Source organism: Thermobia domestica, chromosome 7 (assembly GCF_964235325.1).
Source record: "Thermobia domestica chromosome 7, izTheDome1.hap1.1, whole genome shotgun sequence".
Classification (NCBI taxonomy): domain Eukaryota; kingdom Metazoa; phylum Arthropoda; class Insecta; order Zygentoma; family Lepismatidae; genus Thermobia; species Thermobia domestica.
Window position 1 is genome coordinate 23,958,970 of NC_137460.1, and position 25,701 is coordinate 23,984,670.

The following is a 25,701-nucleotide window of genomic DNA, read 5'->3' on the forward strand; positions in this document are numbered from 1 at the left end:
AGGAAATTAACTTCTCATTTTTCTATTTTAACATCCAAAATTGGAATACTAACCAAGCACCATGCACCACTTGCTAACACAGAGGAATATAATTTGTTGTTAATTGTGAAGGAAAGTGGTATTTATCTTTCTTTTAACTACATACTTTCAAATGCAATAGGAAATAAACTGGCTACCACTTTCGTCGATTTTAAACTTCTTGAATGAAAAAAAGAAAAAAAAGTTAAATATCAGATTTTTCCCCCCTTCATGATTATAAATAATTTTCTAATTGTCGTTCTTTCAGGCATCCCTTTCTACAGCTCAAGCTGATTTTGAGGTCCTGGCTGCTCTTGATCAACAAATTAAGAGTTTCAATGTAGGGCCCAACCCTTACACATGGTTTACGATGGAAGCGCTCGAGGATACTTGGCGTAATCTGCAGAAGATTATTAAGGTAAGAATTATACGCTTAAGTTGATAATTATATTATTTTACTATACATTATTAGTTGTGAATGCATCATTATATATAGTGACCTGTGTCATGCATCGTGGAGTTTATTTATTTATTTTTAATCTCAGAAGAGGATAGACATACTAAACAACTTAAATTTTAAGTGCAAAAGTTATTATTTTACCTATACAAAGCAATGTGAATATGCACAGGCGTGCGCAACTTGGGTGCCATGGGTGCCTTGGCACCCCCATTAGACAAACTATGTTTTATGTAGAGTTATTACAAACTGAGAAGAGATTACGTGTAAATTATTTCCAGTCTGCGTGTGTGCCGTGCGTCGCAATGTCGGGTGCAATGACGCTATCTTTTCTTAGGGGAAAGTGGGGGGAGGACGACATTCCATATGGTGGTACTTTTAGATCTGGCACCCACATTCCCAATGTCCTGCGCACGCTAGTGTGAATATGTTGCGGTTGAAGAAGTAATCTGGAGAAAATGCCTAGTGTAAAGAGGAAACAGTGAGATTTCTGAAATATCATAACAATATACTCCACGATACGAGTATTGGCTCTCGTTTATAAATGGGTGCGTTAAAGTGCGTACGTTAACATACATTATTAGTTGTTAATGACACCAATAAATTGTCGTAAATAGTATCACAATATTGCAAGCGGTGATTATATTCAATGAGAAAAAGCGGAAAGGCTATTATTCACCGCAAAAAATATGTAGCAGAATTTTCTTCTAAATGCAACAGGTAGCGCTTTCGGAAGATGCAACTTCCTTCATCAGTCTGTGGTAGACTTCAAAAAGGATAAAAAAAACATGAAGAATGGTTAAAAAATGATTAAAAGGTTACGATATGTAAGAAGCAAATTCATGAGTTTCTATTCCCGTGTGTTTTAATGTTTGACAGATTTGTTTTTTACATATCCTAACCTTTTAACCATCTTTCATGTTTTTTTTTATATCCTTTTTGAAGTCTATCACAGGCTGATGAAGAAAGTTGCACCTTCCGAAAACGCTACCTGTTGCATGTAGAAGAAAATTCTGCTACATATTTTTTGCGGTCAGTAATAGCCTTTCTGCTTTTTCTCATTGTCGTAAATAGTATTTCAGCACAACGTTTTCCTTCGTATTATTACAATAGTTGAATGGAATTTGTTCTGATAATTATAGCAGAGGTCAGCTTCTACGCTAATTAATTAACCCGTACGTAAAGATTACCCTTTTCTTAAGCTCTAGATTTCAATGCCTAGATGACACCAGGAAAACAAATGATATTTCTGTTCGTAGTTGACCTGGTTTTCAAGTACATACATACGTCAATTAGTTTTTCATAAAGTTTGGTAATACCTTTTCAAAACTTCTCATAAAATGTTCACAAATATCCTGATACATAAGAATCGTGATATTAAAGTTTCGGGTGAAAGATAGCTTGCGTTCGGGAGAGAATCATTTAAGTTCGCGAGTCAGGATTTGAATTATAATTTTCTGGATGATCTAGACAGTAAATTTGTAAAATTTTTGAACTGGACAAAAAATACGAATCATACCTTGTTTTGCTTCGAATGAAACACGTTTTCTAATTATGTAAACACTGAATGGGTACATTAAAGATAGGATAAGATATAATGGAATTTTCTGGTGAGATTTCTGAAGTTAGATTCGAATTTCTTCCTCCGCTATGCATTACCCTAATCAACACAGTGTCCTCATTAATGTGTTCTAATATAATGAAGAAGCTCATACAGTTTGTGTTATAATAATTGCGGAAGGAGAAAGAATATCATGAACATTTCTGAAACAAACAGGCTTCTTACTGTCAGCAAAGCTACATGAAGAACTAGACGTTTCAGCTTGCTTTTAACTGCTGACCTCACTACTCCTTTGCTCCGAGAAGCTAAGAAACTGCAATGCAAATAATATCCACAACATTGAAAGATAAGAAAGGGCAGCTAAGCGGTTAGCATACTTGCCTTTGGCATGGGAAACCCGGGTTCGATTCGCGGCTGGAGTTGTGAAATGTGGTTCGGAATCCACGTTAATCAGTAGGTCTCGTCTCATATAGGCTGAAAGGGGATTTAAACTCAAGAAAGGGCATTTTTCAGCATATGTTAAAATGGATATGGTTATCAATGTTATATATATCAGAATTTTGAGTATTGAACCTGTTAGTACAAGATAATTTCGTAATTTTTTAAAAGTTAACTTTGTCAAGGATTTGGTTTTGGAAAATCAGTCTATAATAATGTAATAAATTTGACTGAGCAAATATGAGACTCCCACTAAAGAACTAAGTTCATTAATAATAAACCGAACACAAATAGTTTAAAGCAGAAGTCATGCATAGTATGTAGTGCAAAAACGAAGGAGTAAGCTCAGTTTAATAGTAGGTGTGTTATTACTATTATTGTATATGGATCTAAGTAGCTTCTGTACTTATCAGTTTCTAAAAGCGATTTCTTGCTGAGAACTGTATCAGCTTGGAATTCAAATTTAAATTTTAAGGCTACTTGTATGTTAACCAAGTATTATTTAATTTTTAGGAAAGAGATATTGAATTGGCTAAGGAAGCCCAAAGACAGGAAGAGAATGATAAATTGCGCAAGGAATTCGCCAAACATGCTAATATGTTCCATCAGTGGCTCACAGAGACAAGGTAATGTTATTTAGAATACTTTAAAAGGAGAGAAAAGTTGCAAAACATTATTTTTTAAAACAAAAAGATGGGAATTGAGAATATATTTTTTCCTCTTTAAAAATTGCTTAGTGATAAGAGTATTCATCTCTGATAAACAAATTCATTTACATAACTTTGTGAGGTTTGTAGTGACCAAACTATGTCCGTTAGTTTTCTTGGAGTTTCTTTCTCTTGTTTTATAATAGCACCACGTATTTTAATTTAGATTAATTCATACCTCTACCCATATGGAAAAACCGGAATACACTAAAAGTTTAATTTTAAAATGTATATGTTATGTTTAATTCTCTTTTCTTCAATCCCGGGTTTGATTCTTGGTGATTGCGTGATCTGGCGTCGTGAGGTAATTGAGGGAGTCGCCTGAATTAAAGAGTTAATGAGAGGTCGGTCGCGGAAGTCAGAAATAAGGCAAGATGAGCCGATCTGCTGACTGCATATCAGCAAACTAAAAGTCATAGTCTTAGTGGGCTGTAAATACAAGGAATATAATTTAATTCAATTAAATGTGTATTGCTTTAGCTACAAAAATTTAAGGTAATAGTTGTTTAGAAAAAAAAAATAGATTTCTGAAAATAAAATGCTTAGACCTTAACACTAGTGTTCATTATATCGAGTCAAAGTTGCCAAAATTTAAATGAAATACATAGGCTGCTTCCAGATGTAAATGCTGAACACTGTATGCATGCAATATTTATAAGTTTTTGTGCCTACAACGCATTGAGATATCCAAGTAATAAGTAGAGAGTTTATTGTACATATTATCTTTATACTCGAGTATAGAAAGATTTATTTACTGTTAATTACTTTGTTAATAATTAGTGTAAGCTATTATCTTTCCATGTTGCAAATTCTTTCTTCACTTAGAAATTGTTTTGCTAAATTTCGGGTTTGCTCATTTTTTGTAACTCAATGTTAAAAAAAGTACTATTGGGTGATTATAATGAGCTCAAAATGAAGATTGCTACATTGATTGGAAGTTGCTTATTTTTATATAATTGTACATTTATTAGCAACAGATTTAAGCATTCAAATACTTAATGATACTATCAGTTAATGATGATACATGTAAAGCGAACGGTAGTATAATTAATTTCAACATGTTAACTAATTAAACGCTTTCTTTTCTCCATGGATTATGTCTGTCTTCCTACTTCAACAGATATCGTCTGCTGGGATGGGATGGGTGAATATATTTATTATTTATATTGATATAAAGACTAACTTGTGTTGGTTGTACTTTTTATTTTTAACCAGCATTGACTAGACATAAGTAACAGCATGCACTTCGCAAAGGAGTTTTTGATTATTTGTCTGTTTATTTATTCTTTTTGTTTTAAACAAAAGCACAAAAATGCATTATACACTATATATAACTTTATTTCTAACAGTGAGTTTTGTTTGATACTTATAACTTTTTGAAGTAAACATAGTACTGACATGAGTGTACCGTGAAACGTATCTGTCTGTGTACATACTAAACTCAGGTATGGTTTTTCATTAAAAGGCATTTCTTTTAATGTTTTACACTATAATAGTCGTATAGTGTAAATGTATTGTGATTCTTTAACTATGTAAAATACTTATCGGTGATCTAAATTAGTGTATATATATCCTGCTGATCTTAGAGGTGGCGAATCGGCGTGCTTGTTTAGTGATTGATATTTCCCTTGTTTCTTATTTCATCATAAAAGCAACTCAGAGGCACACACACACATACTTCTATATATTACATAAATTACACTGCTGCAGCTATGTAATTCCATAAGTTCTCCAATGAATGAAAGAGATTCCAGAACAAAAATTTACTGTTTGTCAGGATCTAGATTTTCGTCTGTAACCAATAAGACCTGGCAACAGAAAACAAGGGAGGCGATTTAGTATAAGCTCAGCTAATTTTAACACGTTTAAAATCCACTTCTCCATTATGTATAATACTCTTACCTTGTAACTATTGTTAAGATATTTAATTATTGCTAAGCAATTTCAATGGTCTATGCTACTTCATCACTAATTTCTTATAAATCGCTAAACTTGACTGATTTAAGACAAGTTCCGTATTGAAGGAGGGGGAGGGGGAAACACTATGAGTTAAGTGTAGCGGTTTTCAAGAAGTTACTGATGAAAGTAGCAGAGATTACTGAAATTATTTAGTAACAATTAAATATCCAAACAGTGGGTACAAGGTACGTATCTGTAGCATTCATAAGTAAATTTTCGGTGTGTAATTGTTTTCAAAATAATAGAAACACGTGGAGTTGGAAACACTATATCTGGGTTGACATTGGTCAGACAGTGACTATAGCGTTGGGCTGTTAGTGCCGATGTGTTAGGACCACGTGAGGGGCAGTAAAATAACTGTGCGCAGAGAACTGAGCAGATGATGATAGTATGAAATAGAACTCAACTAGTGATAGAACTTAAGCAGCACGTTCCACAACTTGGGTTGACAATTACAGCCAGGCTGTGAATAGTATATCATGAACATACATAGTCGGGTTACACGGGCAAAACTGCTGATAAGCGGACCATAACGTTTTAGCACGACTCTAACGGTTCCCTAAACATACAATATGGACCGCTGATAACTGAAAACATGTGATATTGTCCCCGCTGATAACTGAAAACATGTGATATTGTCGAATGTGCCAACGTTCTCCGTATTTTGAAACATAGGCCTTGTTTACGTGTGGCGGACGCCCAAGGAAACTTATGATCTGCAGTCTCTCTGCCCAACCGGAAACATTGCGGTAGGTCTGTGATGATGTGGGCCTCAACATCCTGGTTTTCGGTGAGTCTTATGCTGATGCTTACTGGCCGCCTCACTATCCATGATTAAATTGTCATTTTAGAGGACCATGTGCATCCTATGGTTCAGATGTTTTCGGGCAATGACGCATATTCCAGGATGATAATGTGTCCATTCACAGAGCAGGAGCTGTTGCAGCGTGGATTGAGGAACGTTAGGTTAAATTTGAACCCCCCCAGACTCACCCAATCCCCGAACTTGCGGTCGGTTTCGGAGACACAAATCTGGCACAGATTTCTGCTTCCATCCTCTCTTCAGGAACTGAGTGATGTACTGCACGCGGAATGGTGTAATATTCCACTTATTACAATTCACGACCTTTATGGCTCCATTCAGTGTCGCATCAGAGCTGTTGTGAAGGCGAAAAATGGTCCTGTGAGTTCCACTTTTTTTAGATGTTTCTATTACTTTGATAACCATCTGTATAGATACACCGTACCTTGTAAATATCTTAACATAGTTTTCCTTAAATGTTCCATAATTCAACGAGAAGTGTGACATTAAGTGAGTGAAATTATATCGGATTCCATAACCTTATTCCAGACTTCAATAAAAGTAGCTTTTCGTTTCTGTTGCTTTATAAGGGAAAACTCTCACTGCAGGAAATACCAAGAAAAAGAACCAGCTTTCTTATGTTTTTCTTTTAAAAAGTGATTTACTTTATCCCACTTTACACAAAAGTATAAATAAATAAAAATGTATTGTAATGTCCACTAGCATTGCTCTACAATTACATCCATTGTTAAAGAAATTAGTGGTGGTAATGTCAACGTCTATTGACTTGAACTGTCATCTGGAAAGAATCGATGTAATTATTTGATGGATTGGTAGATCTGATCTATGGTTCTTTATCTGCGACGTTGCCACATAGTGCAATTCGCGTCTCCAGCAGACGAGGATCCACATGATATACAAATATATATAAAGATTTGAACTGAAGATAGTAAAAACATGTCGCTGAAACGTGTGCATTTGGATGCTTAGTTAAATACTCAATTTGTGTTATGATTAATTTGATATGCATCATGATCTTTCTACATTTTAACCCACTGCTTTCATGTAAGTCCTCTTTGTAAAATTATGTAATCGTAAGACATGCGGTTGGTACTTTTTCAGTGTAATGGAATATTTTTTTTAAACAAACTTGCCTCAAAAAATATTGACAAATTGTGTGTGATTTTCTAATTATTATTTATTTGTTTATCTCCCATCCTTTCGTTTCCTTTCGCGTGACCACAATAAATACAGGGTGTTACAAAACAACGACAACGTTTGGGAGGTAATTCCTGACATCAAGATAAGACAAAAAGATGTTATGACAAACCTGGATGCATTTGTGCACCCAGTCTTTCGGAGCTCTAGACTGCCGACAACATGGAAAAATGAACTTTAAAGGTCCATAGCTCTAAAACTATGGGACCTACTGTAGTCCGGTCAAGACATCACTTAGGAACTAATTTGTGCGCTATCGAAAAATACATGTTTCAGAATCCTAAGGTACTCACGCAACAATATTTATAGAGGGGGCTTTGGTTATGGGCATATAATTTGAAGTACTCACCAACTACCTCTATAAAAATTATTGCGAAAGTACCGCAGGATTCTGAAACATGGATATTTGGATAGGGCAATACTAGTTCCTAAGTGAAATCTTGATCCGACTACGGTAGGTCCCATAGTTTTGGAGCTATGGGCCTTTAAAGTTGATTTTTTTTTATGTTTTCGGCAGCCAATAACTAAAAGGAAACATTTGTGCACCCAGGTTGGTCTACTTTTTGCCTTACCTTGGTGTCAGGAATCACCCCCAAACGTTGTCGGTGTTTTGAAACACCCTGTATATTTCATATTTACATTTCATCAACATCGATTTTCGTGGTTGAATTTTCAATTTATTGTTGATCAGGTGGATATTCTTCGCTAATTATGATCACCGTTAGGTAACGTTACGGTCTATAACTGATCTCGAAAAAGTTTTTAATTTTAAAAGTGTAAACTCTTGTGAGAAACTAATCAGGACTTTAGTTCATTAGTGGGGCGGCACAGTGAAAGAACAACTTTCATTTACGTAAAAATAACTTTCCATTTACCTCAGAAATTATGCAGGACAATTTTTGAATACATTTTGAAGTAGTAAAAGAAAATTTAAAAATTGAAACACTGTATTTTGCTGTCTTTTACTGTGCAGTAATTTGTGTGCGTGTGCGTGTGTTCTGTGTTGATTTATACTTATATGTGTGTTGGCAAGTTGATAATAAATAGGAGAGACTTACTAACAGGGAATGTTTTGTATATGGTATTGAAATGATTTAAGCAACTAAGTGCGTATTATTTTTTACAACGTAGATATTAAAATTATTAAAATCATTCTCGATAGTAACTTCTTTATAGTAAATACAATGTAAAGAAAGAGAAAAAAGTGACTTCGCGCTTCCCTTGAAGAGGCTAACAAATATTGTTAGATGTAAATACTGTTGTTGCTGACAAATTGTAAATTGTTTATTTATCTCTCATAAATTTTCAATACAACATGTCTGTACGTATAAGCTTGTTATTTTCTTTTTTCAATAAGATTATACAACCGTCTCCGAAATACCATTTTCCTGATTAAATTATTTGTAATCAAAACTCCAGGTTAGGTAGGTGCCGCAGTGGCTCAGTGGTAGAGCGTTCACCTCTGGTGCATGGGGTCCGTGGCTCGATCCCCACTCACGCCAAGTGAACTTTGTGGTGGACAAACACTGTGTGCGTGGGTTTTCTCGGGATTCTCCCGTTTCCTCCCACCATTTCATTCATTTCTCAACATCACCGTCTCCTCTAGCCTAAACGGCGTAACTGTGGGCCGTAAAACTGAAAGATTTCATTTCATTTGTTTCCAGGTTAGGTGAACTCGAGATACAATTCTGTGTGCAATCAAAAATGGTTTCTTTAAGGCTGATAACCAATCGGTTCATGTAGTCAAGAGGCCGGTTGTTCTTGTATAGCTTAAAGTTCGTGCACAAAATTGTTGATGTTGACATACATTATACTGTTGGCAATTAAGAGATGGCAAACACCTGTTTAGAAATTCAGAAATAATGGCATCGAAAACCGATACGCTGACTGTGCATCATCCAGTTGAATATGCACCATCTGGTCGGTAATAGCTCTTCATGTGCTATTGCGCCCTAATTATAATTCACCAATGCAAAATTGTGCGGTAGAATAATAGGCAGTTTCATAATAGTAATTAACACTTTACACATGCTGTTGTTTCCTTTACATAGTAGCAGATTAGTTTAATATGCGTAATTTTCTTTTCAGAGCCTCTATGATGGAAGGATCTGGATCTTTAGAACAGCAATTAGAAGCCACGAAGGTAAAGAATTGCACATATTCATGCAGTTGCTACATCAAACTTTCTATCCTTTTTTTTAAATCCTGATAAATGCTGTTCATTTAACTTGGAAATTTCTTTGCTTTAATTAGAAATAAAACCTGCCCAAGGCGTTTTGAATAAATAATAATGTCACAATTTTGGCATTGAAGAGATTCAGGTATACGACAGACTTTGTACTATAATTGATACATTGTCAAAACTGAAACACTATTATTTAGTGTTTTGCTGTGGTCAGATTTTATTTTTAATTAAAGTTAAATCCTGAATATTATTAACCAAAATTTTAGAATTGTGATTAAATATGTCTGAGTTTTTCTTTCTTTCTTTCTTCTGTATTTATAATGATACTAACTATCAGTGACATATTTAGAATTTTGTTTCGGGGGGAGGGGGCTATGCACAACACGGGGAAGCATGAGGGCAATTATATTTTAATTTATGCATAAATTTAAGTTTTAATGGAAAGAATTGCAGATTGGTGAATCTTGCGTGATACGATACACTCAAAAATTTAGCAGTGAATCGAACCTTTTATTCTATTCATAGAAGAAAAAGGTAGCATCCTCTTGGCTGACAAATTTCCCGGGCTACTTATTCCCCGCCTCTTGATTTGCTGTAATTTAAACATTTAACTTTATAACTATTCCTTTGCTATAATAACTAAAGTCCCGTCATGTTGATATCCTTGCAAGTTGATGTGGAACACTGGATTTGCTTATTAGCTCCTCTTAGTTTTGGTGTTATTGACGACGACCAATTTGAATCATAACTAACAACGGTCGAAAGTATGATAGGAGAAACGAAAGAAAGTAACAACTAAGAAAAAGAAATAGAAGAATAGAATGGACGAAAGAAAGAAACAAAGAACGCATTCTTACATGGAATGGAATTGACAAATACAGTATTATTTCTGAACAAAGAGCATAAGAAAATAAAAAATCAATGAAATTCTTAGAAATGGTAAGAAAGATTATTGTTGTACGTGGAATGTGAAAAACTAACAAATTTATTTGGGGGGAGGGCTTGAGCCCGATAGCCCCCTAAATACGCCACTGCTAACCATACTGCTCTATGCATATACATTTATCAGGCATCCTGTAATGATCTCTACTTGTCTGGTCAGATTTGTCCAATTTACCGTGTTATTCCGATAGAATAGAGTTATTTATAATCGTGTATTGTTTACTGTACGAAGAAAACCTTAACATCGGGTATGAATGACGTCATTTGATCTTCTGGCAGACGTTGTATTGAGCAAATGAAACTTAGTGCTTTAGAAAGCAGAGATGTAAAATATAGCCCAAATGTTCTACCCTTTCTAAACCCTTATTTGAGGCAAAACATAGCATCGAAGAGATTCCGGTACTATAATCGAACAGAGACAGTACATTCGCAGAAACAAACCAGTCCTTAATAAAAAATTCTTCAGTCTGTTTGCCTGCATGTCTTGCGCGTTTCTTTTGTTGTGAATATGTGAAAAGAGCCCTTCTTCTGTTTTGCTGTATTGGCTCTGTGATGTAGTCTTCGTGTATAGTTTTTCTTCTAGGTGAGAAGGTTTTTTTCCATTGTGAAACCGAAAAGATGTCGTAATATATTGATCACCAGTACTGAGAACTAAGTTATTTTATTTAAATTTATACTCAGTATCATTACAATTTTCTTAACGTCATTGTAAATTAAGAAAATGGTTATACGTATTAATCCTGAAGAAAAGGGGGAGGGGTAAAAACAAGCGATACTTACTTTTGCCCAATAGTTTAAAAATCATCTATAAACAGTTGCGTCAGGTTTTTCGTACACTTGTGCACTTCTTTTGCAAGGGTACTATATCTTACAAGGTACATTCTTGAAGTGTCCTCTCGGGATTCGTGTAAAATTGGTTCAAATGCAAAGGTCTTTGCGGCCAAATGTACATTGTTCTAATTTTAGCGGCCTATGTCGGTAATTTGTGTATTTATGGGCCTCCATACATCCGGAATTCAATCATATGTTACTATAACGTTCGGACACAAAATTGCTTTATTATTATTATTATTATTATTATTATTATTATTATTATTATTATTATTATTATTATTATTATTATTATTATTATTATTATTATTATTATTATAAACTAGATATGAATGTGGGCATATACAAAACAAATTGGATTAAGAACTGTTCCGACACTTGTTACACGCCCCGGCCGCCATCTTTGATCCTCCATATTGGATGCAACTTTCGGTTTTACAAATGAGAATAGGTGCAAGTCTTACATCAAATTTATGTACATTTTCTCGGAAATTCACTGGTGTAGTAAGTTTTACCGTATTTTGAACCGTTTGCAAAGTTTTGCGTGTTAAATGTCAGGCACGTCACGAACATTGAACCAAATAGAAAGTTGTGCAGGGCCCCGAATGTATATGTAACCTTTTATGTAATTCATCGTTGACTAAATATTCTCTGGACGTACATACAGATACACAGACGTCAATACGGAAATGATAGGTCTTCACCCAAATCTGCTCATAAACGATTTTGTGTGAGTTGTGTTCGATCATATTTGTATAGACCCCCAGATCCGTAATGTTATCAGTTTTTACGCACTTATCCATAATCAGTTCAGTGCTCCAATATTTAGCAACATGATTAGGCACGCCTGGAAAAAAGATGCATTCCCCGTTACTTGTAATTTCTTTGATGCACCCGACAATGTTCTCTGGGAAACTGAAAATTCGAGTTACTCATCTCTCAAGTGCACAATGACTCATTCATTCAGTGTGCTTACTGTCGTGGATATTTATGCTTACAGGATTGGTTCATGAAGTCTCATTAGCATTTATAATTTCCCTGTATGGGCTGCAGCAATTAGTACAATACACACGGGCCAGCGCAATTTTTTTATTTGGTTCAATATTCGTGAAGTGTCTGACATTTACCACGCAATACCTTGTAAACGGTTCAAAATACGGTAAAACTCACTACACCAGTGAATTTCCGAGAAAATTGTTCATGAATTTGATGTTTGACGTGCACCCATTCTCATTTGAAAAACCGAAAGTTGAATCCAATATGACGAATCCAAGGTGGCGGCCGGGGTGTGTAACATGTCTCAGAGAAACAGTACTTAATCCAATTTGTTTTGTATATGATCACATTCATGTTTAGTTACATCTAAAGAAACTAAAAGCAATTTTGTGTCCGAGCGTTGTAGTAGTATATGATTGAATTTCGGATGGATGAAGGTCAAATGCAAATTACCGACATGGGGCGCTGAAATTAGTACAATGTACACTCATGTCCAAAATGATTGTCGCATGTCTATAACTGCCTTCTTGTAAGAATATAATTTGATAATGATTTCGCAGGGTACTTTTAATACTGATACTATGTGTATAATCGGGTAATGTATATTTGTGGTAAATTTCATAGGAAAAGAATTATAAATATGAAAATTGGAATGAGTAAAACAAAATGTAGCTAAATGGACAAGAAATTTTTATTTTGGTTTAGTATTCTTATTTACTGCTCTTTTGACATGAAATTTGCCACATATGTGTCTTTGCCGATTATACACATACTAACATTATAAGAAATACCGGGCCAATTCGTTATCAAATTATATTCCTACAACAACATTTATAGGCATGCGACAATAATTTTGGACATGAGTGTACATTGGGCTGCGAAGAGCTTTGCATTGGAATCAATTTTACATGAATCCTGAGGGGACACTTCGCGAATGTACCTTGTTAGATATTTAATGTATGAACCAGGTTTCCCAGATAAATAAAATTCCATTAGAGACTATATTTTAGTTTGTATTCCGTTATTTGGTGTGTAGGGTCGTTGGTTCGATCCCATACTACATGAGTTTATGATGAATAACATCGTATTCGTGGGTTTTCTCCCGTTTCCTGCCACATTCTCATTCCATTGATTGTTTTATAATTGTTTACTTGTATTAGTCATCCGTCTTCCTTTAGTCTACAGGGCATAATCGTGGGATTTAAAACTGATAAATTATTTCTTGCCTTATCTCTTTATTTTCCGTAATGTAAACAATGGAATTGCTTTATTTCTTTTATCTATTGTCCAGAATAAAAGCTATTCCAGTGAGTGGTTCTAAATGAATAATACATATTGTATTTTGTTTTACAGAGAAAAGCCGCAGATGTGAGAGCTCGACGTTCCGATTTGAAGAAGATAGAAGATCTGGGAGCTATTCTGGAAGAGCATCTGATTTTGGATAACCGATATACAGAGCACAGGTACCATTTGTTTTTTGCTGAGTATTTATAAATGAAGGCATATTATCTCTTAAGTATTCGTTTGGTTTTAAAGAATACTTGGTGCAAAAAGAGACTTACCAACGTATTGTAATAATAAGTATATTGTGGTCGTAAGCTGTTCAGAGAGATTAATAGTTGAGAAATATATTCAAGGATGAAGTCTTTCTCTCTTAAGACTATAATATAGAAATTAATTCTACAGGACTTCCTTCCAGCTATAGTTATTTATTTAGTTATCTTAATTCCATTTTGTTACATGCGAGGTGCTATCCAAAATATCCGAGAATGTCATTGTAGAAATCAAAAACATATATTTACGTCTTAATGTCCTCCGTCACCTTCAAAGTGGTCTCCTTTGGCATATGTGCAACGATCCCAGCGTTGTTCTCACTTTCGGAAGCACTCCTGGAAGTCCTCAGGGTGAAGGGTGTTCAGGACCCGTTGCGATTCCACTTGGATGCCCTCAACGGAGTCGAAACGTTGCCCTTTCAACGCGAGTTTCATTTTCGTGAACAGGTAGAAGTCGCACGGTGGCCAGGTCAGGGGAGTAGGGAGGGTGGAGGACTGTTGCATGTTGTTTTTGTCCAGGACTTCCGAGGTGTGTGTGTGTGTGCGAGGGCGTTGTCATGGTGCAGCAACTAGTCTTTCGTTTGTCACAGCTCTGGTCGTTTGCGCCGAACATCTTCCCTTAGCCTCTTCTAAACCGCACAGTGAAACTTCCCGTTGACATTCTGACCAGGTGGAACAAACACCTTTGCACAATTCCTCGAATGTCGAAAAAGAAAAGAAAAAAAAAAAGATCAACATTTATTTGATGCTGCAAACTTGAGCTTTTTTCGGCTTTGAAGAGGATGGCGTCTTCCATTAAGATGATTACTGCTTTCTTTCCGGGTCATAGCCACCCAGGATTCATCATCTGTAATGACTCTGGATAAGAAATTTCTACACTTTCGAACTCTGTTGCAGCTCAGTGCACGTCTGAACCTTGAGGTTGTTTGGTCGATGCCGAGAAGGCGAGGGACAAACTTTGCTGCAATTCGTCTCATGTTCAATTCATCGGATAGAATTCGTTGACATGTGCTGTTAGACAGTTGAAATCTGATACAAACATCGTGAATTGTCTACCTTCTGTCTTTACGAATCACATAACGTACTTTCATGATCATCTCGGGTGTTGTGCAAGTTGGCGGTCGACCAGAATGTTTGTAATCTTTCACAGATTCGCGGCCTTCTTTGAAACGCTTGAACCACTCAGATGTTCTTGCTTGATTCAGTGCACTCTCATCAAGTGCCTCTTTCAGCATACAGTGGGTTTCGGTTGCAGTTTTCTTCTTCAACTTGACATAGAACTTGATGCAAATCCGGTGCTCCGTAACGTCAGCCATTTGACAAATCGTTGAAGCACTGAAACAGGTCCTAACACGCACAACTACAATTCACAACTGAATGCGCCAAAGATGACGCAACTTTGTGGCGCAGTAGTAAATACATGTACCTCGAGACATCTAGGGGCAGAATGTCGTCCTGCTATTGGTCTGTTGTCCGGTTAAAAAAAAAATGGGTAGCACCTCGTATGTATGTGAATCCGTATTTCCTGGAGTTCCTCGTGGCTGAATGGTTAGCGTACGCGCCTTTGGTTCCCGGCAGGAGTTCATGTAGTTCGGATTCCACGTTAAACTGTAGGTCCATGTCTCATATAGCCTCGCTGCTGAAAGGGATACTAAAACTAAAAATGAAATCAAGTCTTAATTCGTATTTCTTGTCTGCAATACTTCAATATTTCTTTTACATCATTTGATAAATATTTTCCATTAATTTATAATTATTGCTACCTTTTAGCTTTGATCCTCTTCTTGATTAATTCATAATAAACATAATTACATTTACTTATAAAATCTTACTTTTTGAGTTCCAAAATCTTGTATTCATTTTGTAACTACGGGAAGCTTTTTTCGTTCTTCATTTGTCTTCAAGTCTATCTACACTATGTGATCAAAAGTATCCGGACACCTGGCTGAAAATGGCTTACAAGTTCGTGGCGCCCTCCATCGGTACTGCTGGAATTCAATATGGTGTTGGCCCATCCTTAGCCTTGATGACAGCTCTCACTCTCGCAGGCATATTTTCAATCAGGTGCTTGAAGGTTTCTTGGGAAATGGCAGCCCATTCTTCACGGAGTGCTGAACTGAGGAGAGGTATCGATGTAGGTCGGTGAAGCCTGGCACGAAGTCGGCGTTCCAAAACATCCTAAACGTGTTCTATAGGATTCAAATCAGGACTCTGTGCAGTCCAGTCCATTACAGGGATGTTATGGTCGTGTAACCACTCCGCCACAGGTCGTGCAGTATGAACAGGTGCTCCATCGTGTTGAAAAATGCAATCGCCATCCTCGAATTGCTCTTCAACAGTGGGAAGCAAGAAGGTGCTTAAAACATCAATGTAGGCCTGCGCTGTGAGAGTGCCCCGCAAAACAATAACGGGTGCAAGCCCCTTCCAAGAAAAACACCACCACACCATAACACCACCATCTCAGAATTTTATCACATCATACCCACACCCTGCCATCGGATCGCCACATTGTGTACCGTGATTCGTCACTGCACATAAACGTTTTTGCACTGTTCAATCTTCCAATGTTTACGCTCCTTACACCAAGCAAGGCGTCGTTTGGCATTTACCTGCGTGATATGTAGCTTATGAGCAGCCGCTCGACCATGAAATCCAAGTTTTCTCACCTCTCGCCTAACTGTCATAGTACTTGGAGTGGATCCTGATGCAGTTTGGAATTCCTGTGTGATGGTCTGGAAAGTTGTCTGCCTATTACACTTTACGATCCTCTTCAACTGTCGGCGGTCTCTCTGTCAACAGATGAGGTCGGCCTGTAGGCTTTTGTGCTGTACGTGTCCCTTCACGTTTCCATTTCACTATCACATCAGACACAATGGACCTAGGGATGTTTAGGAATGTGGAAATCTCGCGTACAGACTTCTGACACAAGAGACACCCAATCACCTGACCACATTCGAAGTTCGGGAGTTCCGCGGAGCGCCCCATTCTGCTTTCTCACGATGTCTAATGACTACTGAGGTCGCTGATAATGAGTATCTGGCAGAAGGTGGCAGCACAATGCACCTAATATGAAAAACGTATGTTTTTGGAGCTGTCCGGATACTTTTGATCACATAGTGTATTAGTTCCGCCTGAAGGGCTTATTTCAGCTTCCTTGCAGTATAGTGGCTCGGATTCCACTTTAAACTGTAGCTTATATCTCATATAGCCTCAGTGCTAAAGAGGAATAGTAAACTCCAACAACTTTTACTTCATTGACATCACAAGGGAGGAGTTTAATAGTTCAAGAAGGGGAACTGGATTCTTGGATAATAAAGCTTCAGTTTTACAACTATAGAGCGAATGAGTTTAAAGAATAAGTAAAAAATACGTAAGATAGCAATAGTACTACAAAATTTCCACGTTTTCCATTTGAAATCTTTTCTCCTGTCTCCATATTAGGGCGTTTTAATTCTCTTATTATTATTTACAGTTTGAAAATATGGAGAAACGACAATATTAAAATTTGGAAATTTAGGTAATGGTATTGTATTATGATAGGTATGTGAAATATCTTTGAACATCGATGTAAAATAGAAGATCCACAAATAAAATTCTGTTCTAGATAGTTTTTCCATTTTCTGAAGCATGATTTTCTGTGTAGATACGTTTCTGTAACACTACTCCAAGTCTGTTAAAATACGATTCGCTGAGTTGATTCTTCCACCGTTGTCTGCTGTTTTCAATACTTAAAGCGGTATAATTTATTAGTTTCCACCTTAAGTCGCATGCCAAATTCCCAAGTAGAATCCGCTGTAAAGATATTTTCTCAAGTATAGCGTACTGCTGTTGAAAATATCTTGAACCTAAATATTAGTTGAACTCTTTCCTATTTATTTATGCACCTACAGTGCTAGCACATCATCAGTAAATAAATCTTGCTAAATCAAGCTACTGAGGCAATGAAACTTGTACCTAGATTATTATATTATATAGAGTATGTAACACAGCAATATCAACTATTATATAAAAACACCCGACAGTCGGCCAGTTCCTGTTTTGCACAGCTCCCACTGAAACATTTCTTGATTTGAAGTGACAATATTCTTTTTAACTTTATGGATATAGTTTCAGCAACTCGTCAAATTTCATGTAGTATCAGTTCATTAGAAACACACTATGTGTACCCCACGTATTACCCTTCAAACGTCGATGTGATTATCTGTTTGTTTGATGCGATCATCAATTGGATTTGAGATTGGTGATCGGCCTCAATGTCCCTTTCTCTGGTCACAGATGCATACGTCCTCAGCCAAATTGTTGTACCACTTCAAAATTATCTTGTTTTCAGGTGAGTTATGCTTGAAAGTACGCTGCACCAACACGACTATTTTTTGTTGAATAAAATCCTACCACATACCAGCTGCGTTGCTGTCCGGTGAGCGCTATTTTCAAGTTGGTTTCATGCCTTCTAGTGATACAAGGGTTCTGCGATGTTTGGAGTTAATGTATTCACCGACACCTTATTTTCAACGTATTCCAATAAGTTCTAATCTTATAACAACTTCTAATCAAGGATTGCTTTTGTGGGAACTCTGTATTACCTAGTATAAACATTTTTCATCCAGTCTAATATTGCAGTAATATTCATCGCATAATAAACGTCTTGGAGCATTGTGAAGTAGTCACTTCACTCCGCAAGTTGACTTTTTTTAAACTAGGGTTGCTGAATTGTTTCACCGATTATAGTTAATGAATCGGATAATCTAAGAAGCAGGGGAAAATCAGGAGACCCGTTGACGTGTAACGAACACTGCTTGTTTGCTTGTTTGATTGTTTCGAGTTTAACGTCCATTTCCAGTACAAGACTATATGAAATTTGAATCTATAGTTTAACATAGAACATCAGCTTCTACCAGGAATTTAATTTTAAGTGCTAACCTTAGAGCCACGAGAAATCTTGAATATACGAGACGTGGGCGTTCAGCGTAACGTGGAATCTGAACTCTTACCAAGAATGAACAGACAAGAACACTGATGTTTTCTCGGATAACACTGGCGTTAGGTAGATGACTTAATATACACACTTGGAGGATATACACATTTACCAAATGATAATAAAGTATTTTTTCCGTGTAGCACTGTTGGTTTGGCCCAACAATGGGATCAGTTGGACCAATTGGGAATGAGAATGCAGCATAATCTCGAGCAGCAGATCCAGGCCCGAAACCAGTCCGGTGTAAGCGAAGATGCTCTGAAGGAATTCTCCATGATGTTCAAGCACTTCGACAAGGATAAGACTGGTCGGCTTAATCACCAGGAATTCAAGTCTTGCCTTCGAGCTTTGGGTTATGATCTTCCAATGGTTGAAGAAGGACAACCCGATCCTGAGTTCGAGGCTATACTAGGTATGTATCGTTGTTGGCTGATTTAGTCAGAGCATCGTATATTATTTAGCTATTTTTAGAATTTCTAAATTCTTCTTGAAAAGGATTATTGACTATGTTAAAGAGTAGTAGGGGACGCTTCTAGAGCGCATGGTCATGAGTAGAAACCACATCTTAAGCAAAATATCAGTTTCTTGATGCAAGAGACTTGTAAAAATGAATACACAGAAATTCATACGGGACGGGGCTATGCTTGAAATTCAGTTAAATTTGTTTTGCGTAAATACCTATTCTTTTCTTTCTTCTTTTTTTTTTTTTTTTTTTTCAAAATCATTACTACATAGATCTTTTTCAGCAAGGATTTCTGTCACTTCCGAGAAATTTAAAAAGAACAGAAACGAAATTCGTGCGAGTTATTGTGGCTAATAACTTTTTCAAATTAAAAAGAATTAGATAAATGATCAAAGATGAAAATGACCAATCCGCATGTTCTTACGAACTTCAAATATGTTCCAGGTACATCCATGAAAATAGTATGTTCCATGCGTGAGATTTTTTAAAAATAAAATTCTGTTGTATGATCCAAGATATAATTGTCATTGAAAACTTATAGGCAGAAAAGAAAACGTAGCTATCAACTGAAGTCGTAATTAATTATTCTTTTTAATGGTCTACTAAAATGAATTATATTAAAATATAATTTATCTGTTCATTCAAAAATGATCAATAATTCCTTTCTTCGGGTTGCTGTATGTAACACGCTGAAAAACTTTGGACTTGTGTCAAGTGATAAAATACTGTAAAATAATTTATTAGACATACATGAAAAAATTTCATGCTTTTTCTTTAAAAGTCCTTCACAAATAACGACCAGGTAGTGTGTGTATATATTATTTGAACACTACGCGAGCCGCGATGGCTTAGTGGTAGCGTGTTCATCTCGGGTGCATGGGGTCCCTGGTTCGATTCCAGCTCGCACCAAGTGAACTTTGTGGTGGACAAACACCGTGTGCGTGGGTTTTCTCGGGGTTCTCCCGTTTCCCGTCGGCATCACACTTTCTTCATTGCACCATTTCATTCATTTCTTATCATCACCATCTCTTTTACCCTAGCCGGCATAACCGTGGGACGTAAAACTCAGATTTCATTTCATTTCGTATTTTGAACACTACGCGTGGCTTAATTTTAGTTTTTGAATATCATTGGATGTTGGATTTGAGATAACTTCGTTAAAATTCAGACTTTAGTACTTATTTATTTTCTGTCTATTTTTCATATTTTTTACTGCTCAAAAATCCTATCTTATGTTCATGAGTTTGAATCCTAGTCGCAGTGTGTGATGGGTAAATACTACATGTGGAGAAGGTTATCTTGGAAACAGAGTCGTTATGTATTTGTTCAATATTTTCCTATTTCTTTCTTTCCAGATGTAGTTGATCCGAACCGAGATGGCTACGTGTCTCTACAGGAGTATATGGCATTTATGATTAGCAAAGAAACAGAAAATGTCCAGAGTTCGGAGGAAATAGAGAATGCGTTCAGAGCTATTACAGCGGGAGACAGACCATACGTAACAAAGGAGGAGCTGTACGCCGTAAGTAAATTCTTCTACTCTGTTGCATTACATAATTTGTTTGTTTACAAGGTGAAATAAAATGTGTCCGCTTGTCAAAGATTTGACCGTTCGAATGGCATGTTTCACGTGTTAATAACTCCAGCAAAACTGGGGGCCATGGTGGCTCAGTGGTAGAGCATTCATCTCTGGTTCATGGGGTTCGTTGTTCGATCCCAGCTAGCGCCAAGTGAACTTTCTGGTGGACAAACACAGTGAGCGTGGGTTTTCTTGGAGTTCTCCCGTTTCCTCCCACTTTCTTCATTTTACCATTTCATTCATTCCTCATCATCATCGTCTCCTTTATCCTATCCGGCATAACGGTGGGGCGTAAAACTTAAAAGATTTCATTTCATTTTTTCCAGCAAAACTGGGGGTAAGATGAACTAATAACCTACTCTGCGTATTGGAAACTGTGATAGCGCAGTTGTAGAGTGCTCACCTCTGGTGCGAAATATCCCTGGTTTGATCCCAGCCGTGTGAGTTTTTGATGGACAACATCGTATCCGTGGGTTTTCTCGAGGTTTTCCCGAACTATCATTTCATCAATTATATCGTAATAATTCGTTTTCCTTAATTATCCATTACGTTTCGACTAAAAATTATAAACGGTGGACGTTAAATTAAAAGTTTAATTTTGTTCATTGGAAACTGTGATTAAGTTAAAAATAAAAGAAATCATCATTTCTTCTTAACCGTTGTAGAGTAGAAATTTGTCATTTTGTAGCTAAAAATTTTTAATACTATTTATGTTTTACAAGATTTTTTTTCTTTATCGTTATAGCATCTAAAATGTAGGCTGAAGTTAAAACTAGGTTAAATTTTCTCCGTTGCATCGGAAATTATCAATAGTTATAGGATGTATGCACAAGGTATTTGTGGAATTCTACGTTGAATGTCTATGTAGAAATTTTGAGGTTACATCTAAAAGAAAGTATAAAACCGAAGGAGAGTGTGACTGAATCTCTCTGATACAGGACAAGGTGATGGGCGTGCTTTTGTTCAATCATCGGGATTCGTAAGCCGTACAGGGAGTCCATAATGTCCTGCAGGAACTTCTGTGTGTACTTAGAGTAAAATTCGGATTTTTCTTTTTTGTGCTTGTTAAGGGTCATCACCAAACCTCCAGTTGTGCACCGTTCGTGTCCAAATGGTGTTGCAGTTTTTTTTTTTTCTGAAATCTACAATTGCGTGTGCGGAGATGCTTGATCTGGCCATATTCAGAATTACTTCACTTCCTTTTCCCTTCAAATCGCCCAGATTAGCTGTTTCTGTGCATACATCTGTCTCAACTGTCAATAATCACAGGGTGTTAAATCTGGTGATTGTGCAGGTTAGGTGTTGATTCGCTTCGGCTAATCCATCTCTCTCGAAATTATTTGTTATAGAACTTCCGAACCGCAAGTGCAAAATATGTCGAGGCCCCACCTTGTATGTAGACCTCATTAATGATGCCTAACATCTTAAATTCTGCCATAGTGAATGTCTGTAGCATGTTGAGATAACCGTCACTATTTACCGTGACCTCGAAGAAAAATGAATCAGTGATATGGTCTATTAAAACTTCGCACCACACATTGAATTTCGAGTATCCCGCGCATATACTTCGAACTGATGTGTATTCCCCCTTTTCCGAAATTGAGCAATTGTGCCTGTTCACTTTCCCCGAAACATAAAATGTAACCTAACACTTCCTCGCACCTGAGAACAGAATCCGAGATAGAAGGTCCCATCTCTTTATAAAATAGATAGACATAGATTCACAAAGTTTCATTCTCAATCACAGTCTTCGTCTATCAGATAGTATAGATGTATTAGCTTGTAAGGGCGGGCCTTCAATTTCTTACGTACGATCTTGTGTAACGTTGACCTCGGCATCCCCAGTTCCAAGCATCTTCGTTGGGTCTCTCGCTGGCTCCCAAATGGGAAACTAACGCGTCCCATTGAGTCTGGTAGCGTACGTGGAAGTGAGGTAGTCCTCTGGACGGCCCTAGCGGGGAAGAGCAGTGGCCACGGCCCTTCTCCCAAACGGCGACCTACACGTGCTGTTGGGTCTGGGAAGAGATACAGAGTATCTCAGCGTGTACGTGGTACCTCAACACGTAAAAGAGAGGTAGTCCCGTATTGCTTGGACGATCCTACCGGGAGGGGAGAGTCGTATTCCTGCCTGCTAGGAGGACCAAACGGAAACGGGAAAGGTCCAGTCCCAGAAATCTGGGTAACGGTACTAATTCCGCGGAAGGGAGGTAACCCTGCAGGAAATGGGCCGGCTCCAAACTCAAATGGTGACTTAACACGTACCATTGGATCCGGGATGAGATGCACAGCATCTCGACGTGTGTGTGGTACCTCTACACACGGCGGTTGCCAGTTGAACGATAGAGGTAGGCAGGGCCGGGACACGAGCCCCCTCGGGTATTGCCTGGGGTTCCCGGATTGGGTTGGACTCTGCCGGGCTGTGGTCATACCGTGGGATTCGGTAACATATGGGAACGAATCCCAGGAACCTGGGTAACGGTGAACATGTGCGGGAGGTGAGCTCGCCTTATAACGCTCGGGCACCATGCCTGCAGAGTATGGTAGGGCCTGACTCGCTAGCAGGACCGCCTCCACCAGTAGGTCAATTGGTAGACACTCAGGACTTCGGTCTGGCCGCGCAGTGGGCGTATCCCACTCCCTCAGTGGATGGGGGTTACACACTTAGGTGTCAAGATTAAGGGACAAATCTTCGCGGTGCACTTGTGCACGAGGACTTAAGTCCGAGCACGAGCAACCACGGGCTGGGTGCGTTTCATTCTCGCGGTACCCGTCCATCAAATAGACCGAACGGTCGCGGGCATGTTCTCCATGCATGCAATTAAGGGTGGATTAGTAGACCACTAGCATCAACGTGTACTCCGCCCCACACCCTCCTGCATTCCCTGAATCAGGTGGTCACTCGTTCCTGACTTGCCAGTGCGTGGTAAATCTAACATTTTTCCTGTAGTCTTGAACTTTTTACATCATCTCTTGATACAAGGTCTGTATGATAAGTAATGAGACTCGCCGCGCCGCGGCGCGCGTGTCGCTGGAGCGGGTTTGTCGGTGATGGAGGATGTAGGGGGGGGGTCCGAGCAAAGCAACGCACCGCGCGTCAGTTGGCTCCGAGCCTTAGTGGAGCGCGGACAAGCCTTGGACAAAGCCCTTGTGAACATTCTTGTCACGGCGGAAAATCAACAAACATGGAGGGTTCCATCGAACAGCGTTATGCGATCAAATTTTGCGTTCGCCTGGGGAAAACGGCTACTCAGACGCTTTCTCTCATCACGGAGGCCTACAAAGAGGAAGCCCTATTCAAAGCCCAGGTGTTTCGTTGGCACAGTGCGTTCCGGAACGGCCGGGAAAGCGTTGAGGATCTGGAGAGGGCTGGACGCCCGACAACAGTGACTACGGACGAAACTGTGGCAAAAGTGAGGGATCTCCTGAACTCAGACCGTCGATTATCGTTAAGATTGATTGCTGATGAACTCGATATGAACCACACAACAGTGCACAAGATTGTGACGGAACAATTGGGAATGAGAAAAATCTGTGCGAAACTGGTGCCGCGAGTGTTGACTGACGAACAAAAGCAACGACGTGTTGATTGTTGTCAGGAACTGTTGAACCTCATGAACAGTGACCCTAACTTTGAAGATGACGTCATAACAGGTGACGAGTCGTGGGTGTTCCAGTACGACCCTGAAACGAAACGTCAAAGCGCGGAGTGGCACACTCCTGCGTCCCCGCGCCCCAAGAAGGCCAGAATGTCGAAGTCAAAGGTGAAAACAATGTTGATTGTTTTTTTTGACAATGTGGGGGTGGTCCACAAGGAGTTTGTACCCCAAGGACAAGCCGTCAACGCCGCCTTCTACAAACAAGTCCTTGAGAGACTGCACAGGAGCGTCAAGCGGAAAAGACCGGCGATCGCTAGCCGGTGGAAGTTGCATCACGACAATGCCCCTGCCCACACCGCCTTCTTAGTGACCTCCTTTTTGACCCGGATTGGGGTGGAAGTCCTTCCACAACCACCCTACAGCCCAGATGTGAGCCCGGCCGACTTCTTCCTCTTCCCGAAGCTGAAGCCACGCTTGAAAGGAACCCGTTTTGCAGACGTCACAGCCATCCAAGCAGCCGTGACCACATTTCTAAAGGACATGCCGGCTGCTGACTTCCAGGGGGCGTTTGCAGCGTGGAAACATCGATTGCAGAAGTGCATCGACGCAAGAGGAGAGTACTTCGAAAGCTTTTAAGTCCCTGTACAGATCAGATCAATAAAACAATGTTTCCAGACCTGGTCTCATTACTTATCATACAAACCCTGTATTTGTCTCTGTTGGGAATGGTTTCCCATGCCTTTTCTTGAAACTTTTTCCACACCGAAACGCAGGACTCCAACTTTGCAAAGTACAGCACATACTCTGCTTTTCTTGCGTTGGACGCCCTCTTGATTCACTTAATCACCAGTGTAAGCATCATTGAGTAGAATGACTAAAATAAAACTTGAAAACTTTCCTCCTTCTCACCTAAAATTTCATGAACGTAACATTTGCAATTCAGCTAATGTGGTGAAATCAAGCATGATATGAAAGTTTCATAGGAATAATACTTACAATTATAATTTCTTTTGCAGAATCTCACGAAAGAGATGGCAGACTATTGTGTCGCAAGAATGAAGCCTTACGTGGATCCGAAGACGGAACGCCCAATACCAGGAGCGTTGGATTATATTGAATTCACTCATACATTGTTTCAAAATTAGTATGTGGAGTCAATTGTAATTATATAGTAAGAATATCCAACATTCAAATATAAAATTTAATTTGATGTAAAATAAAGGAATTGTTGATGTACAGTTGTCTTTTAAATTTACTTTAATTAATGAATGTTTAAAAGACAGCTGTATAATCACTTTGGAGATTGTAAAAATACTCTCACCGAAATCTTAAAATCAGATTAGAAACTGTTTTGTATCAGTTAAATACAGTAAAACTTGTTACGTTGGGCACCTCGTGTCTAGTTTGGCTCTATATCTGCC

General features: G+C 38.2%; 1 protein-coding gene across 2 annotated transcripts; it reads left to right on the plus strand.

Moving 5' to 3' along the window:
• The first annotated feature begins 286 nt into the window (after window positions 1-286).
• On the plus strand, window positions 287-25,445 carry LOC145688834 (spectrin alpha chain-like). 2 transcript variants are annotated; one of them, XM_081763002.1, is made up of 8 exons: window positions 287-436; window positions 2,988-3,100; window positions 4,302-4,325; window positions 9,249-9,303; window positions 13,468-13,577; window positions 18,786-19,054; window positions 20,461-20,627; window positions 25,297-25,445. In XM_081763002.1, the coding sequence occupies exons 1-8, from the start codon at window positions 389-391 to the stop codon at window positions 25,423-25,425; spliced, it is 915 nt and encodes a 304-aa protein (XP_081619128.1). In that variant the 5' UTR covers window positions 287-388; the 3' UTR covers window positions 25,426-25,445. The 2 variants fall into 2 exon arrangements, with proteins under 2 accessions (XP_081619128.1, XP_081619129.1); XM_081763003.1 differs by lacking the exon at window positions 4,302-4,325.
• Window positions 25,446-25,701: the final 256 nt, after the last annotated feature.

Bases quoted from the DNA above. Each gene is read 5' to 3' on its own strand.
- LOC145688834 (XM_081763002.1), top strand. From the start codon at position 389: ATGGAAGCGCTCGAGGATACTTGGCGTAATCTGCAGAAGATTATTAAG. The intron at 4,326-9,248 runs GTGAATATATTT...TTTTCTTTTCAG, and splicing joins CGTCTGCTGGGATGGGATGG to AGCCTCTATGATGGAAGGAT. The intron at 13,578-18,785 runs GTACCATTTGTT...TTTTCCGTGTAG, and splicing joins AACCGATATACAGAGCACAG to CACTGTTGGTTTGGCCCAAC.